Source organism: Xylocopa sonorina, chromosome 8, assembly GCF_050948175.1.
Source record: "Xylocopa sonorina isolate GNS202 chromosome 8, iyXylSono1_principal, whole genome shotgun sequence".
Taxonomy (NCBI): domain Eukaryota; kingdom Metazoa; phylum Arthropoda; class Insecta; order Hymenoptera; family Apidae; genus Xylocopa; species Xylocopa sonorina.
The window spans coordinates 13,326,053-13,344,575 of record NC_135200.1 but is presented as its reverse complement, the minus strand read 5'-3'; the positions used below and the strand labels follow the sequence as shown (position 1 = coordinate 13,344,575).

Here is an 18,523-nt window from a genome sequence, read left to right as displayed (position 1 = left end):
ATTCATTGTTAATATGTAAAATGAATATAAAAAAAAAGATCAATATAGATTGTTAAACGAGTGTTCATTGATAGTTTCTGATCGTACTACTTAACAACAACGACAATGGCAACAGCCAATGAGGGTTGTCACTTCCCTAAAGCGTGTTGCCTCGCGTACTGAGAATGCGTCAGTTCGTTAGAACCCTTAAACCATTCTGTTCGACACTTTCTCTACGCGACTAATCGAGCAGCTTCGTGTCTATAGCTGATGGCGACGAAACGTCAGAGTTCTCGGTAAATATGAAAATACTCGGGGGAAAGAAAGAAGGCGCAGTAATGAACGAGAACGCACAAAGAATCTACGTCAAACGGAAAGATTTTACAGGGCCAACGTTCGCGGCCGGAACGGACACGTTTCTGCGAAGGTTTCCGGGCGACTATAATCACCGAACACCAGCCAGATTGCGTCGTAAAAGCGGTGGAAAAAATAGCCTCCCGCGATATAAAATTTTCCTCCTGCGATTCGTGCACGCGTGCCATTCCCTTTCTTCGGTTCGGTCGCGGATTAACAAACATTTCGGTGGGACCTCCACGGCGTCTCCTCGCGTCTCTCTCCGCGCGCGGGCACAAACGGCTTTCGAACACGTTAAGGAAACTTTTTGTTGCGCGGAATTATTCGTGGAACATGATGTTTCTTTCTGTCACGCGTTGGCAGATCACAGTTGGCGTAAACTTAGAACTCGGCAATCCCGACCGGATATAAGATTGCGCATCGTTTTTGGAAACGCGAAGTCATCGACGTGCACAAAAGACAATCGTACGTGTACGCCACACAGAGACTCTCGTTGCTCGCGACTCAGAGGATCGATCAAGGATCCTCCCTTAATGCTTGGAGAGTGGACTTGTTGGCGACTGGATGATTGTGAACATCGTCCTCGTCGATACATGTATGTATATATATATATGTATATATATGTATACAAGTACATGTACAGAGAGGGAAAGAAAGGAAGAGAGAGAGAGAGAGAGAGAGAGAGAGAGAGAGAGAGAGAGAGAGGGCACACACGTGCACGGACCGCGTGCATCGATCTCGCAGTTCTTACCCCCTCGCGCGACCATGCGAAAGTCAATACGAACACGACGACAGAGAAGTCATGGGGGATTTTCGTCCGCGAATCTATTCTCGTCCATGAAATGCACGCGCAGTATCCTCTGGCCGCGTGCCAAACATACCGAAGAATCGTATAAACATTTTATCCCTGTTGGGCACTGGGCACTACGATGAATGGAGAGCAAAGTCCTCCGTTTTAGAAGAAAAGACGGCATCGATTCTGCCAAAGTACCCTCTCGTGTTTGTTGCGATACCGCTCGGATCGCTAGAGACACCCAAGGGCTACAAACTTCCCTCCTCCATTCTCTTCCACGCGTGGAAGTCTCCTCTGAGACTTTGAGATTTGAGTAGGAATGTTCGATTTCGTACAGACGAATCGGATCGAACGAACGGGAGGTTCTATCGAGAAAAAGAGACACGCTATTCAGCGAGTCGGGACGTACGTACATCGTTTCCCGTTTTCGCGACGTCAGCCAAAACCGTGCACGCGCACTCAATGTTTTCTTTTGTCTGTAAAGTGTGCCCTGGCAATATTCGCCAGTTCTTCCAGATGCTCGTGCCGGCTGTTTATTATCGCGACGAACCGACGATGCACGTGCTCCTGTGCAATCTCTTTTTTAAACCGTCACTTAAAAGAGATTAATTAGAAATCTCGTACCTCGACCCGATTCATGCGAACGGAAACGTTGGATACGCGAGAGTATGAAAAAATAATTGGGGCTACGTTTTAGGAATGTTTCTTCGGTTGGATTCGTGCCTCTCGATTTCGTCCGAGAACGATAATTCGAGGAAATTTTCCAATGATCGACGCAAAAATGGTAACGCGCGTACTTTCCCGTTATCGAGCAGGGTTGCACGCGTTCTACGACGTGTGTCATTTCTATTCGCGGTATTTACGCGACGTCCGGCGTGTATCGCATTGTTCGGGAAGAAATACGAAGAAAAACATTCGAAACAGCATCGCGACTGGAAAAGTCTGCCGCGGGGTGTCTGGACGGCAATAACGAGCGACCGCGATGGCGCAGTAGGCATCGTGCCGAACAAACGGTTCGTCGTATTTTCGACCTTGGTTTTCGGCGATGCTTTTAGCGAATATTTCGCGTATACGAACCGAAAGGTGAACGGAGGCGAACAAAGCTTCCGCGACGAAAGGGGTGAAACGCGAACGTCTCGAGGCTAAAGCAGTTTTCGATAGGCCTCGTTGTTCGCTTCCTCGTCCTCACCGAGCGAGCTCTGCCGCTAATTGCACGTTTATGTAATCAGGCGTTCGAATATGTATACACAGAGGGAAAGATAATAAAATATCGCGGTAACGACAACCGAGGAACCGTCCGTCCGTACGGTTGTATAATAATTTCTTAATCCGTTTTAAAATTTCTTTTCAGGTAATCTACCATCGAACGATCCCCCCAGGAACTTTCAAGGAACTTTGCTTTTGTACCATTGCATAAGAATCGTATGGGTAATCTAATAAATTACCATTATTTAACGTGTACAATTGTTTGAAAAATATTAAACTTCTGAATCTTATCATTCACGTATGTCTACTGCTTTCTCTCTTCCTCTCTCTCTCTCTCTCTCTCTCTCTCTCTCTCTACAGATTAATATCTGCTAAATATAAATTTCGACTCTACACGGTATATAATAGAGATAATATTTTGTACGTATAAGATATCGGTTCATTGTAGAGAACATTGAAGATCGATATCGTTTCGATACTCGCCGTGTCATGAATTATGAATGAAAGAAATTTTGGATTAATTAAGAAGCCGAGCCGCGAAAAATGAATAGAATTTGGAAGCTCGCGATCGAACGATGCCGGGTAGGAAGTTCACGCGAACGTACGATCGCTTTCCAAACTTACACAGACGATATCTGGGTGCCTTCCGAGTGCGGACGCGATCAGACAAACCTGATTCTCGATAGAACGTGTAATTAGATGAGTCATCCTCGTTCCGCGAGAACTTTTGCGTCGAGTTATTACGCTTCTGCACGCGTGGATCCCTTCCTGTTTCCGTCAAGCTCGCGCTCTTGTCCGACTTCCTTCATCTTGGTCTCGTGCGTAAAGACCTTCGAGTAGTCGCATTTATCTGACTATTTCTGTACCGTGGAAGCTTCAATGACGCGTTTAACGTAGCTCTCGACTCTTGAGAAGAGCGTAACCCGGAAAACTCGCTGGCGATCGATCCGCGAAGCGATCTCTCGATCCGCCGTCTCTCTCTCTCTCTCTCGTCCCTCCATTGTCGAGGGGACAATGTCAACAACGGAGGCTCTCGCAACGGACGAGACTGGCCACGATCGTGGAAACCTTGAGCGGGACGTTCGCAAAATGTCGTTCGCAACGCCAATTTCGACAGGTTGCAGGCCGAGTGCACCTGGCTGGCGCATATATGCGTAGTGGCCCCTACAGTTGTTTTCAAACAAAGAGAGGGAGTCGAAACAAAGTAGTCAGCTGATCCGAGATGCATCTTTGGTGGGAGACGCCGCGACGAAGGCTTAAATAGCACCGCGTGGAGTTCTGTACTTCAGTGCCAGGCAGCGTCACCTGAAACGCTCTCGTTACGATACCTTTTCATCGTTCCCCACTATCCTCCCCTTCCCCACCTTCTCTCACCTTCTAAGAGTTCGTCTGGTGCGGAGAAACGGAAAATTGCGGGAATCTCGCGGCTTCGCGAAAGAACTACTTCGCGAAAGAACGAAAGAACGTCTCAGACGGTCGTTCGTTTGACGGTCGAGGCGCGTTCTCCAGGCCAACGCTTTCGCATCGGCAAACGCCACGGAGGACAGGCATCGCGACGACGACGCTGGATTCGCCTTGGACGCGGTCAGTTTCGAAAAAGAGTGTGTTCGAATAGAGCCGTTCTCTGTGCACGAGCGAAGGCTGCTGCGTCTCGAAACATGATAGTTTCTTGATGCGGAGAGAAGAAGTGAAGAGTAACGAGGGTGCTATCGATACTACGAGGAAGAAGCCGTGGAAGCGTGTACTTTGATCGCTGTGCAACAAGTCCGACAGTGATTAGGAAAAACCAATCCAAGGAATTCAGTGAAGGAGACCGGTAGCAAGTTCGCCGCTTTCGTTTCGTTCTACACGCATTTTCCTTCGCACACCACGCACGTAATTAAGCAGAAGAGATGAGACCGCCCGCGTACAATGGTGACGATGTGCAACAGATTTCGCAGGAGCAGGGAGAGAGGAACGTGGCCACGGCTGTTTGCGTGCAGTTGGCGGGCCGGGCAATAATCAGGGTAGTTTCCCGGTGCGAAGAGGCGCAGGACAATTGTAATCTAGGTAGGTCGGATCTATCCTCGTACAATCCTCCGATCCTTCGCTTTAATCCGTTAAACCGTTGACGGGGAAAGAAAAGACAGAACACCGGCAAATCTGTACCAGTGAAGTTGATTCGATAGACTGGATTGAATCAGTCAGCGAAACGTAATTGTTTCCCCCGCGTTTTATACTTTCTACGGTACGATATATTTCCGCCTTTGAGGTATTACACTTTCGCTCGAGCGTGGATTTCATTCGAGGAAAGAAAACGCGGTGAAATATTCGCGTTTCTATAATCCCTCAGAGATCGGGCCAGGGTTTTCTGCGCCCGGTTCATAGCCCACGAACGAAAACAGCTTTGAAAACGTTCCGTGGGAAAGAGAACAGCCCGCCAAATGGACTGCGTAGTTTTTACTCATCGCTACGGTGATAAAAACGTAGATAAGATATCGAACGATGCTAAAATTCCATGTACTCCTTGCGAAAAGTTTACTCGAATTAATCACCTTTCGTCGGTGGCCTTCGTGCTCGCTTTCCATTGATACCTATCGAATCTCTTAGTTCTCGATCAATTTCGTAGAATTACGCGGGCCATTTCAACTTCGACTGGCCCATTCGGTAACGAACAGTCTCTGACCCCCTACTGGTATAATCCAGTTACAACACCAGATTCGTTGGTGCAAAATTCTCGGATCCCTATCTAGCTCGAGCCTCGAAAATAATTTCCCTAACGAGTGTGGAAAATTGTGAAAGCAACCTCGTACTCGCGTGTAACATAAATCGTATTACTCCGAGAATCGAGGCTTTCACGTTCCCGCATCGGGTAATTATCATTGTTCGCGTACGTAAGATAAATAAACGAACCGCGGGCAATTTGTTTCGCCGTGAGATAATCGATCGTTTCATCTCCGCGGTCGGATATCGGCGGAAGCGAAGCTGCGCGGAATAAAATAATCACGCGGATCGATGGGCACGTGGATCGGTGCGACCTTAAAATTCGTTCGGTTAGAGGACTAATAAAGTTGGCAAACCGATATGCGTTTCTGGCCGGCCTTGATTCGTTGATTCGAGCTCGACTTTCAAACAACCGTGACAAATTGACTCGACCAAGACGCTATCCGCCCGCAGGAAGGGGAGTGCTAAAATGCTTAGGAAAATTGATCGATGCCCTGCGAGATCGACGCGCGCTCTCGAAGGCAGCGTGCAACTCGCGCGACTCGGTTCTCGATTCAACCTGGAAGCAAGAACGAGTCTTAGTCGTTGCCTTATCCGTATACCCGGATGGATTTGAGACCTTTCTCAATGTCGCTTCTCTCAGCTTTGTCTCGAATCGCCGCGACTCGTCTGACTAACACTCGAGTTCCCCCGACGTTGCTCGTCGATCGATCGTTTCAAATTTTTTTCTTACGTCGCCGCGATTAAAATAATATCGAGAAACCGTCAAAAGTAAGCGCGAGATTTCTAATCGCGCGTGCGCGCGCGAGTGCGGTAACTGGCGAAAGTCTCGGAGCGGAGAAAATGAGAGCGAGAGGCACTTGCCAGCCGCACTCAAGGAATCACTAGTAGCACTTGTTCGCGATCGTCGAGAAGAAATATCTCGCCGATGAGCGACAAAGAGTCTGCGGGACGGCAAGAAACGATTCTCCTCTTTCAACTTTCCCGTGAATAATTGATAATTATACAAATCGTTATTATCTATACGAATTTGTATAATTTCCTCTGCATACTGTCACGTACATTTGAAACATTCTATGTATGATATTATGTTCGCTATTTTTGTTATCATTAAAAAGCGTGCACAAACTTAATTATTTTAAATTCTAGATTTATTATAGAGAAGTTTATTATAGAGAATGTCTTTAGAATGTCATCGCATGGATAGTTTCGCTATATTATTTTTTTTTTTTTATTATCACGGTATTACGATTTGAGAACGTGTTATAGCGTGTACGTAGCTCGACAGCAGTAATGTAATACAAGCGCGGCGCGTTAGATAGGCGCATGTAACAGGTGGTAGCGTTCCTCATCGCGGTAGTGGTTCGTGAATCAATTCGAATAAAAGTGAAATGCTCGTTCTGGTTCTAGCATAGATAATTGGCTGGATAAACATTGTGTTGCACAACGCTCGTATCCGGCCTTTGTTCTTTAGGTTGCCTATGCATCGATCTAAATGCGTTCCGAGCGATTCGCACGCGGGCATACTCTCGTTACTTTTGTGAACGAGACTTTAGGCGATACAATTGCGCACAGCACGTGTACGAAGCTACGAGGCGATTTAATTAACAGAAGGGAAATTTTCGAATCCGCGATAATCGCGTAGGAGAGATGATGAAAGTGATTATACGCCAGAATTGAAGAATGTTACATCTTTTACGAGTTTTGATTAAAAAAGTACGAAAGTTGGCAAGTTTAATTAACAAGCTATACGTTTCCGACTGTTTTAAATAGGATCGCTATGCTTCCTACTGAATTTTTTAAATTCAATTACTTTTACGATAAAACGCGCGCAAATTTATCAATAGAAAAATATCAAACGTGTTTTAAATTTTAAACGAGAATCTTTAATGGTTTTACCGTTCACTGTTGATATGCCGCTGCGAGATATAGCAATGCGTCAATCGTGAGTCAACAGCTCGTCAACAGAAAGGATCTCTCAAACGTTTTGGAGGCATTCGTGTGCACGAAAGGTCAATCTCGGAATAGTGAACCGCTACAAGGCCTTGGCAAAGTAAATGTACGCGCTTTGCATGCCACACGAGCGTTGTTCCTTCTTCCTGATCTGCTTTTTACATATATACACGATAAAGTGTTAATGAACTACTAAACAGTTGCGCCATTTCGTTACTCGTATTGTTTTAAATACGTCCGTAATCGAACGCTGTTTAAGATAAATGTTTTATACTTTTTCTGTATGTAGCTACAATTAAATTTTTAGTTCAATTTTTTATATACAATTACGTGCATGCAGGAATATAAAAGAATTCAATTTACCGATATACGTGATTTGGTTTGTGCGATCTCCTCTGATGCTATAAGTCGACCGGTGTACAAAACAAGGAACTGGTGTTTGAGCAAGTGAGTCAGCGTGCAGTTTTATCGGTCAGTTTAAACGTGATCCTGTAAAAAGTAAATTATGTTAGCGTGGGTATTATAGAGATCAATAAGAACGATTGAAACGAGTTTGTTTTATAGGAAAGTTGCTGCGAATTTTTTACAATTGTTTTCCAAACAGAATTATTTTCCACACATCTTCGTAGCCACGAAGTAAAACGCGAAAGTGTATGCACCCCGTGCTCTATACGAATACAGGTACGAGAGGCGCCACCATGTATGGAAACGTAACCTTAAATGGTAGCTTGCCACCAAAGCCATTTACTACTTTATAGCAAAAAGTCATCGTCACTGTCAATACAAACAGTAAAACAGTTGGTCAGTTCGCGCAGTTAATAGCGTCGAAATTCGTTCGGTTCGATGTAAAATACCATTGAAAAAGGAGGTATTAGAACAATGCGCAACGTCAAAAGTCGTTCGACAATAGTAAAGCTATTGTACTTTGTTAACGAACAATTTTTAAACGGTTCGACAATGCAATTAATCGTCAAATCGAGTTACTACATTTAATCGTATACCTTATCGATAACCATGCGTTGCCCCTAATCGTATCGAAATTCCAAATGATCATTTCGAATATAGTGCACGAACGTTCTTCGGGATGAAAATTTAAATGACGCTGCACGCGTCAAATCGGAGAAAAGCGCGACCAAGGTGAAACTGAACGCGCAGGCGTTAGAAAAATGGCGACGAGGATTCGTGGCGCGATATCAAACATGCGAGCATCCCGAGCCTATTTTCACACCATTGAAATACTATCGAAATGCTTCTCCGATCGATTGAAATTCGAATTGAGATTTAACAAATTTAACGAGTCATGTCAACGCAATTATTTGAAACTACCTGAACGCGTCGAACAATTTTGAAATATTCTTGCAGTCGATTTCTACATTGTTCTATTAAAATACGAGTTTCCGCAAAGTAGAACGAATGCCAAGACCGCTCAACGAGCGGTGCTTATTTCTGAAATTTGTCGAAAATAAATGTTTCGCAGTAAGGTGGCGAGACGTCCGACGCTAGAATTCTACGCGTATTAGTTTGCCTCTACAAGATGGCGAACGCCGTCACGAGAGTGGTGTTACGCTGCGAGGATGCACAAGAAACTAGTAATCTTGGTAAATTGTTTTACGGATAATACCCGGCAAATCACTCGGACGAATCGACAGAATTCTCATTTTTATTAGAAAATTTAATTCTAATCCGTTTAAACTAACTAACTGTTACCGATGTAGGTACTTTAATTTAGTTCGTGACCTAGTTTACGTTGCTACAGGTGCATCGCGGGTCTTATAAAAACATGAGATCTACAAGTTAACTGTTTTTTACTCTCGATGTAATTGTTCGTTGGTAACTGGAATCGAAGTGAATATCAAATTTCCAAATCGAGTGAGATAATTTGAAAAATGTGCAAGCTTGTATTGTTACCCCCGAGAGATATTGCTACACTGACCTAGTTCGACAGCTGATCTGTCAAGAACACAATACGATACATCTTCCTGTTCAAATCACTGTTTTCTGTCTCGCGTATCCCACACGTTTTGAATATTTCTGAAAATTGTACGCATTGTTTTATATGTAACTGATACTGAATATAATATTTTGACAAAAATTTGTTATCACGCCTTTTAAACAAGTATCTACACGCTTATGTAACGTTCCTTGATACTATCTATCTCTCTTTTCATTCTTTTTTTACAGATCTATCGGAATGTCAGCTAATGCAGGTACCTGATGCAGTCTATCACTTAATGAGACATACAGAGTTAAAAAGATGTGATCTGTCTGGGAACGTGATAACAAAAATTCCACCAAAATTCGCAGTCAAGTTCTCATTGATTACTGGTAAATCGATGTTCGTTACGTGTTACGCTTAAACTTTTTTTTCTTTCGCCAATAAATCGAATTTTTATTATCTTTCTGCATTCAATGATTTAAAAAAATGTTAACTCTTTTTTTTTTTTTTGTTATTTAAGCTGAAAGGTATCACTGTAATGCAAATTCAAACACGTAATCGTTTCTAGAATTGAACCTGAGTCATAATCAAATGAGTAAACTACCAGAGGAGCTTGCTGAATTGCAAGCTCTAGAAAGGTTGGATATTTCACACAACACTTTTATTGCTTTGCCACCTGTTACATGCCGGATACCACAACTGAAACGGCTTCTCGCTAATAACAATTCGATTATCGGTAAGTAATGCTCGTTTGAAAGATGTTCGGACGCTCTAATCGTTTCAACTTCATGATCACGAATATACTTTCGTCTTCCAGATATAGACATCGAAAGACTCAGGCACGCTCCCGCGTTGGAATTCATTGATCTTCAAGCTAATCCGTTAACGGCTAGGATACACGATCTTCTCAGCACTTTGACTCGAATTAAAATTGAGCTTACGCCCAGGCAAGTCGAAGAATGGGACGATCTGACCATCTGAAGCGACTCTATATAGCCCAAATAAAGTAATCAAATCTGCCAAAGCGGCTGATCGTTGAATAATCGTCCCACGTGGACGTAGTTTGCTTCCATTATTATTGACTGAGATTGTTCACAAGTTCGCGAACAGATCGTTGTTGCGAATCGAAGAACAAGAGCAAGTATTTTATACAGTGACAGAGAAAAAAAAGCATACGACTGACTGATAACAGGTGTGGCGATACGAGACGATCCATCAGGAAATGGGACTCTTTCTATTTGTCGTTCCTTACGATTCTTGTACTTAAGGATAGACTCGCTGCGTACCTGGAACTTTCTTCATTGATCTCGTGAATAGCGATCAATTGTCACTTCTTTTACTCTCGTTTTGTACCGTGTGGAATTTTTTTTCTTTTTTTTTCTAGACTCTATCTCGTCGCTCGCTCGTTTGGCCGCGTAAAACGCTGTGATCCATATACGTGTATAACATCGCGAGCTGCCGATTCAATTTACTACCATACTTTTACTAACTCCAAATAAGTACCCTGTACATTTAAGATTGTATATTCTATCATTTTTTATGCGTGGACTTGACATATTCTGTAATAAATCGTACGACTGCCAATCTACGTGGCGATCGACTGCTGAACATCCTCGCCATTAATTGATCGATGATTTAATCGGACAAAACATCAAAAGGGAAACGAACAATGTAACGTATCATTCGGGTATACCGGTTATAAATACGTAAAGAATTCACGGTTTTTTTTGTTCTGTTCAAATGCGTGTCACATAGACCTGAAGGAATTTTACAGGAACAATTGTATTTAATTTATATAAACAATATGTATATTAAAATATATTATGTATTAATTGTAATGTAGCTCTGTGTATATGCACATACCAGATATCAGAATGTATTGCTCTGTATTTCTGATCTAGTCAATTGTCCGCGAAACATTATAATACATGTTAAGAAACGCAATGTCTCGTTTTTATTTTCCTTTAGACTCGCTCCCTTTTCAAAACGGTTGAAAAATAATATCAAGGAGTGGCAGATGGATACGTTGGATTTGCACGCTAGTCGCAAAAGACGTTTAACCACGTTGTATTGGTTTAGTAGCTATATTTTCTCGATATTAATAATAATAATAATAATAATAATAATTAAATGTATAATGAGTCACGGAGTTAATTATCTACAATACTTATTTATGGATATAAAATCACAAAATATACATAGAATGGACGCAGTTTAATATTTAAAAATTATTAAGGTAGACATACGGATCTCGTTCCAGTTTTAGTTCTTTCCCTCTATATCGTTATTCAATGATTTTCTCTTTTTCACTTTCACAAAGTGACACAACAACCTACAAATGATCGATGTTTCAGCGTGAGATACACCGCGGCGGTTGATCTTTTGTCGAAATCGACGATCGTTCGCGAAAATACTGTCGACTCTCGCAAAATCTGAATCTCCTCGATGTACTTATTCGCGATTACAACGATAAATTAGAAAAAAAAAAAGAAAAAGAAGAAAACCTCCCGAGGGCACAGCGAAACTTATAATAAAAATCGCACATATGGGAGACGAAAGAAATTAGTTCAACGAACGAACTGGCAGCGGCTGCGGCAGAGGAGAGGGCCATTGATCTTTGTTTAACTTGCGTAGTACTTGCGTATCTTATATATCGAAGCTACATTTTAATGAGTGGTTACAGTTTCATATATATATATACATATATATATATATATATTTTTAATACGCAGGCATATATGTATACGACTATACGATTTTGATACATCGCAATCGAATCTAGGACGAGTCTAGGCGTTTGTAACAGCGAAGCTAAGAGTTCCTTCCAAAGATTGACGAAATAGAGGCGTTCTTCTCTTAAATTAAAAAGTTAAAGACAATTTCAACGCCACCACTTCATACCTATATACCTGCAGTGGAAACAAATTGATCGCTTCGCACGATACACATCGAATCTGGCACTCACACACGTACCACTCACTTCGTTCTTCCTCCCATATTCCCCTTGCATTATGTATGTACACAAATATATCCTAACTAAATTCACATCCAGGCAATATCATAAACAAAACTTAGCCGATCAATCTTCGGAACCTACTTGCTGTACAGAGCACCACCTAATCACCTTCCGATTACATTAAAAAGTGAAGGATGAAACGATCGATGTCGAGAGTGATAAACTTATACAACAATAAGAGACGAAAAAGTGACCGAAAATTAAAATTGTAAAGTAGCGCTCGTCACTTTCCCATCGTCGGCAAAAGCAAGAAACAGACATCGATGTACGCGTTTTCATCATTTTTTTTCTGTAATATACGTACGGCTCGTGTAGAAAGCATCAGAATGTGTTTGGTTTCTCGAACTTCGGCAAAGATAGTACGGATCCGTCCGTGCGTTACCTCCCTTTACAATCGAGTCGATAGAAAAAAAAAAAAACAAAAAAGAAACTATATAAAAACTCGTGCAGTTACAACAATCGCAAATTTATCCGTGACGTATAGGCGGAGCACATATCGTGTACATGTATATTATATTGATAGGTATTTACTTTCATTACTATGAAGTTGCAAATCGTTCGCTTGTGCACGTCTAAATTACAGAGGCACGTATTCCGCGGAACCATCCGAGTGATCAGGGTGCCTTTGTCATTTCCCTTAGAAAACTGTACCGTACGACGCAAACATTGAACGCATACGATGAAACCTCGTTAAAATAATTGGATGTAACATCGTTCTAAGTAATTTTACGAGCTTAACATTCTATATAGCATCAAGTGAACTGAACTTGACGACCACGTTTGTATAAAAGAAACTAGGTCTTAAAAACGAAAGCTTGTATTCTCTTTGTTCTTCCTTGTTCGATAAACTGGATGGGGAACAGAGGGACTCGTGTTGGGCATAATTGACTGAATCTTCTGACGGGTCATGAGATTATCCCCAAAAATCATAACATTGGCACATATTAATTTTCATTAATACGAAATCGTTCATTGACATTTAGGCCTACGATTTGACCAGAGTATATCCTGAAATCTTGTGCCATTCAGCCAACACATAACCCTTGATCAATATGAATATCATGAGTCGCTATTTTTACCCGTTCAATGTACCGTATTGAACTAATAGCGTGAATAATCTTGATACTTCCCCACTTCGCAATTGTTCAACGTCCTAGGAGAAGTGGCTAAGTGTTAAACAGGTGACACTCTATGTAAGATGTAGGTACAAAGCCCTCGATTGGTTGCGAGATACGACGAACACGCGTCCAACCGTCCCCTTGATCTAACTCGATCATGTACAACTCTTCTCCGTCATACATCGGTATGGAACCTTCGCTGGTTGCTAAAAAAAAAGAAGATACGAACATCGAATTGAAACATCTCTAAAATAATGAAACACAGAACATAACGGGACTGTAAAGCGTTGTAAAACGATTATTTCAGAGCATACACGTACCATCGAAAGGGTAAAGAGCCCTACACGTCCCCAATGGTGGTTGAGCATCAATTTCGTCGACATAATACTCTTCGCCGCCGCTACCAGGAAGAGACGTCCTCGATTCACCAAGGCCAGATTCCGGGCTATTCGTGGAACTGTGCATCAGTACCGTAAAGCGAAAAGCGTGTCTAATTGGTCTAGTTAAAAAATTCTGATCTGGATGTACTTATAATACCTATTCGAAAACTCATAATTATCGCAACGACTCTTCCATTAAATAAAATAACAAGAGAGGAATCTTTCACATTAGATCCTGATCTAAGCCCGTAATATAATTGAATGTGAAGTCGGGAGGAGAACTCGAAACGCGAATGTATCCATTAATTAAAACTCACCCATGCGTCGGTTGCGGCGTACCGGGAGCACTTTTCTTGTGCATCGGTTGGTTGGCATTCGCGTTGCTCACGCTCGAATCGGACGCTGATCGTGAAAGACTCTCCTCGCCACCCGAATGACTGGACCTTCTTGAGCTCAACGGCCTTGTCGCAGAACCGTTGCTGGTCGGTTTCCGTGGTGCTTGACTGGGGCTACAATTTTTAATAACACCATGAACTATCACCAAACCATCGGATAAGACTACAGCGGTGCGACCAAAAAGTTTCGAGAGCATTCCGTTGCTCGACTCGACTTGAAATCTCATAAAAGCCATTCAAATGCGGAAAGTGAACACTAGAAACGTTGCGAACAACAGACATTGTGGAAACGTTGAAGCCACGGGGCATTCGGTCCAACTTTGAAGGGGCCAACTTCGAGAGCCACTAGACTGGCGTACAATTTTCGAAATAAAATTTTTCAATGAATCGGTCTTGAAACTTTCTCGTCCTGTTCTCGTATGAAATCTCGCAAGGTCACCTGGATAGGCTGACGCCGGCGCGCATTGCTTCTTCAAGATAACCTTGGAACTTTGCCAACTCCGCACCGAGTTTGTCCAGCTTGTTGCTCGATTGATTCAACTGTCCCTCTATACTCATTGGATCCCCTAGCGCAGGATTTTGCTCGTACACGCCTTTCATCTTCATCAGACCGTCCCTGGCCGCTGTCTCTTGCTGAATTTTCGCTTGGATCTCGTCCAGCCTCTGTTGCAGTCTCTTCTTACGTTGATTCGGAGGCAGATCGCTGCAATCCTCCTTCGCGCCATCCCCGTATCCAGGCATGTTATTCTAGAATAAACGAATTCAAGCATTCAATCCCCAAACAATCGTGTCTCAGCAAGATACTTGTCTAATGAGGTACAATGGAAAACGAAGAGAAAGAAAGCTAGCAATTATCATAAATATGACAGTGGAGTTACTTCTACGGTATTACCAATCAAGAATTATTAACGAACACAAATTCAACAACGTTCACCAATTTAGTGTTATGCGCCACTATTACGAGTAATACTTTGGAGCCGAACAAACTATCGGCGAAACGAATAAAAATAAATATAAATAAATGGACGAACAGTGTTTTGCCGATGGAATTTTTGAAATAGTGGGACTCTCTCAACCAGGACTGTCATACGAAAGACAATAGCGAGACCGTGAAAGAAATAGACAGACCTTCAAAGCTATGCCCACCTCGATCAACTTCTGTTGTTCGCATGAAACAAATCCCAAAAGCGTATCATTCGGCGAATGAATCAGAAAAACGATCACAGGCGGTAGCGTTGAGTAAAAACTCAGCAACGAGGGCATCCGTGAACGTTGCATGTACAGTTCACGGGGTGTGTGAAAAGGTATCGCGCCCTTTCGGCGCTGTCTGAGTTTGTACTCGGCCGACAAGGCACATCTAACAAACACACGTAATTACTGAATCTCGGTGATGCAGAACAAAATGCTGGTGCTACACAATGACAGACGAGCAAGCCAATTTGTAGTGTGTACTTACTAAGTACAACAGTATCCAAATTCATAGTCCGTGGGTGATTGGAAACAAGAGACCACAGGCAGATCGAACCATCCACCAAAATTAATAAAAAGTACAGAAGAAAGATAAATTATGTTTGCCTCGCGAAAGCGATCACGGATTGCTATTCTATATAATTGATGGACCGGTATCGAATGAATCTGACAAGGTAAAACAAATTTTCAAGTGAACGATACGACGATAGATAAAAGAAAAAAAGGAAAAAAAGGAAGAAAAAGAAGAGAAAATAACTCATGCTTTAAAACAGCTGTATGGTTATTACAGGTCTGTTGATCAATAAAGATGCGAAAAAATATGCGTTTTGAATAACACTTAAAGAAAAAAAACAAAAAAAATATAGGACAATGAAACGTTTCGTGCACATGTATCTATCTTTTTGTTCTTACATACGGTGTTCTCACACTCTGGTAGAAAAGTAGACAAAAACGTGAGCGAATGCTCGATTCACAAACATATTTCCGATACAGATAACTGCTACGAACAACATTTACCTTATTGCTACTGAATATGCCGAAGAGGCCGACCCTTTTCTTGATTTTACCACCTGAAACGGTACCCTTTACTGTCAGGTGGTGATTGTGTATCGGCTGCATCACGGGCTGCGACAGCTGACTATTGCTGTCGTACGTTTTAGCCACGGAGAGGTCTTCGAACGGGAAATCTCCCGGGGGCTGGAAGCCACTTTTGTAGCGTTCGATCACCAATAACGTGTCCTTCTTCTCGTTGATCTCGTTCGCCGCTTTCTCGATACCGTCTAAACACTGGGCGATTATCGGCGCCACTGCTCGTTCTATTTCCACGGATTTCAACATGTAGTTTCGCATGTTTTTTATTCTCTTCTCGTCAAGCTCCTGCAATAAAATATATAGAGCGTTGAAGTCGAGCTAATGCGTGGAAAAAAATTGATTCGAAACCACCGGTTCGGTGAATTAGTATCAAACGGAATGCGTTTCACAAATGGAACTCTCGATCCAGACGGAAACGGGATCGATGAATTATGAACGAGTGTTGTAATATCAATCTTCGCACTCTAGTGGTCCGAATGATGTGTACCTGCAGGTGTTGAAACACTTCTGGCATAGCTGTGTGATAGTGCAGCGTCTGCATGTCGTTTGTTTTCTGCAGTTGATTCGCGTACTCCGTTTTGGCCTCCTCGCTCTGCTGCGTCTTTAAAGTCATGTTCATCCTCTGCTTCTCGACCTGGGCGAAAAACGAATCGTGTAAAGTTCACAAGTCGTCAGGCACGCTGATCGATCTACGATCGGGTCGTGAATCGACGCGAATGAACGCGCGATTGCTTCGTCTGCAAAGCAAAAGCGTGAAAGGGACAGGTAGATTGAAGATCGACCACCTACTTCCGCTCTCGAAAGATTCAGATCAGCATCCGCCCTCTGATAATTCTCGACCGCTCTTTCCGCCTCGCGGAAGGCTTTCTCGTACGCCTTCCTAGCTCGTTCCAGATTTCCGATCTGGCCGGTCAGATTCGCCATTAATCTGGCGCCCTCCTGAAGGTGCTTCTTACGATCCTCCTTGAAGTCCTTCACGAGGATATTCAATTCCCTCAGCACGTTCGCCTGCAGATTCTCCGCGATCACCTCCCTCTGTCCCGCCTGATCGTTCACCTCGTTCAATTCCATTTTGAACGCCCGGCATGGACTGTACCTGTGGCCAGGACAAAATTCAAAGCTGCACGAGCGAACGATTACGTAAATCGTGTCCCGTGCAATATCCACGATCTAATAAATTCTAAGCAGAATTCAACTTTATTATAAATGCAGAGGCACACGACAGGCTGGCGCGAAAACTCGCGAGCGCCGTTGCTAAACTTATAAAGCAACCTGCCCACGCCCTCAGATAAGAGATTAGCTACTGTTTTCTGTCACGCCGCGTACGGAATATTAAAACCGCTTGGGAACGTTTATTTCCTCCCAAGCGCCGTGTTCGCCTTTTAATCGATACGTCGAGGAATGCCCGAGCTCTTTTGCAGTTTCAGAAATCTCTGTCTGTGCGATGTCTGTGCCATTTGTAAAAAAAAAAAAAAGAGCAGACTATTTAATAGGGAAAACAAATTCGTTCGCGTTCAAAGGAGAACATTCAACGGCGCATCGGTTATTAAATGATAATTTGCGCGCGAAAGAAAAGATTGTGCAAACAACCGCGAAGTGCGTTTTGAAATAAGAATTATTTTGAAGTATTATTCACGTTCCAGGAACATTACTACAGAGCGTGGATCCGGTGTTACGACCGCGGGAGTTGGCTCATACTTACTGATAATCCTCCTCCTCCTTCTTCTTGGGTTGATAGCTTTTCACGAGACGTCTGCAATCATGAACGAAACAAGATTACCGATGCACGTGCAATGGCCAACTTCGGGGTAAGATACGGCACGATCTCCGACGGCCGCCCTTGCTACAGAAAACGAACGCTACCCAGTGTGATTTATCGAAATCTTCGCCCGCCCTTTTTCAGCTGTCCGCGACCCCCCAAAGTTATTTTCAAACGAGGTGCCGCTCGGTTGAGAACGGCGAGACGCGCGTCGCTCTCATTAGTGGAAACGTGAAAATTGGAACTTCCATCGCGGCGGGAGAAGGAAACGCCGTGGCGGAGGGACGATTGCGAAACGCCGCGAACGAAACGGTGATTTAGCCTCTCGCGTTTCGTGCTAGCTAATAAAGTAGAACGTTTTTCGGATTGCGTTCAGTTGTCCCGCGCGGGGCAATGAAATATCTACGGCCGGAGTGATTCCAGTTCGAACGCGCCGGGTCGCATCACCGCGCGATAAATGTGTGTCGGCTTCCAAATACATTATCATCCGGAAGTTGACGTGTCCTTGATACCAGATCGACCATACGTCCAGTGTATGGGGGCCTCGACGTGCACTGAAACCGGAAAACGGTTCGTGAAAACGGCCGTCGATTTCTAAAATACCGAGAAATGTGAGCCATGAACCACCAAGGCAAGTCCCCCCGAGTACGTGCTCGTGTCAGATTGGAAATGCTATTTTCGAGTCCGCTCCGATTCCTCTTTCTAGGTCTGGGTTACTGTTCGAAAATTGGGAAAGTCACTTTTCTCCGCCGATACGCTATCTCCTAGCCGAGCCCGAACCGTCACCGAAAAAAATGCCACGAACGTACATTTCAACCGACTTCACGCTCTACCAGAAAGAAGAGAGAACGATAGACAGAGGGAGAGAGA

At 43.3% G+C, this 18,523-nt stretch overlaps 2 protein-coding genes across 8 annotated transcripts in view; one reads left to right on the top strand and one right to left on the bottom strand.

The window, feature by feature from the left end:
• Nucleotides 1-3,925: 3,925 nt before the first annotated feature.
• Nucleotides 3,926-10,868, top strand: Sclp (leucine rich repeat containing protein 20 sclp). Of its 2 annotated transcripts, XM_076898924.1 has the most exons (5): nt 4,242-4,381; nt 8,466-8,586; nt 9,170-9,313; nt 9,493-9,660; nt 9,742-10,868. In XM_076898924.1, the coding sequence occupies exons 2-5, from the start codon at nt 8,523-8,525 to the stop codon at nt 9,903-9,905; spliced, it is 540 nt and encodes a 179-aa protein (XP_076755039.1). In that variant the 5' UTR covers nt 4,242-4,381; nt 8,466-8,522; the 3' UTR covers nt 9,906-10,868. The 2 variants fall into 2 exon arrangements, with proteins under 2 accessions (XP_076755038.1, XP_076755039.1); XM_076898923.1 differs by lacking the exon at nt 8,466-8,586 and having other exon boundaries at nt 3,926-4,381.
• A 935-nt stretch (nt 10,869-11,803) lies between these two features.
• Cip4 (formin-binding protein 1-like Cip4) overlaps nt 11,804-18,523 on the bottom strand; it is a 30,172-nt gene continuing 23,452 nt past the window's right edge. Inside the window, exons 3-11 of one of the 6 annotated variants that reach the window (XM_076899874.1) lie at nt 17,597-17,647; nt 16,684-16,990; nt 16,382-16,528; nt 15,820-16,179; nt 14,962-14,991; nt 14,273-14,580; nt 13,756-13,947; nt 13,379-13,515; nt 11,804-13,264 (exon numbers count right to left, since the gene is read on the bottom strand). In XM_076899874.1, the coding sequence (XP_076755989.1) occupies nt 13,107-13,264; nt 13,379-13,515; nt 13,756-13,947; nt 14,273-14,580; nt 14,962-14,991; nt 15,820-16,179; nt 16,382-16,528; nt 16,684-16,990; nt 17,597-17,647 (1,690 nt within the window). In that variant the 3' untranslated portion in view covers nt 11,804-13,106. The remainder of the gene's footprint in view (nt 13,265-13,378; nt 13,516-13,755; nt 13,948-14,272; nt 14,581-14,961; nt 14,992-15,819; nt 16,180-16,381; nt 16,529-16,683; nt 16,991-17,596; nt 17,648-18,523) is intronic. The other 5 variants (XM_076899877.1, XM_076899878.1, XM_076899875.1 and 2 more) reach the window with 5 other exon arrangements.

What these genes read in the sequence shown, in the direction of transcription:
- Sclp (XM_076898923.1), top strand. Translation starts at nt 4,225, where the DNA reads ATGAGACCGCCCGCGTACAATGGTGACGATGTGCAACAGATTTCGCAG. An exon ending in CAAGTTCTCATTGATTACTG is followed by an intron (nt 9,314 to 9,492) that starts GTAAATCGATGT and finishes AATCGTTTCTAG; the next exon opens with AATTGAACCTGAGTCATAAT. An exon ending in TAATAACAATTCGATTATCG is followed by an intron (nt 9,661 to 9,741) that starts GTAAGTAATGCT and finishes TTCGTCTTCCAG; the next exon opens with ATATAGACATCGAAAGACTC.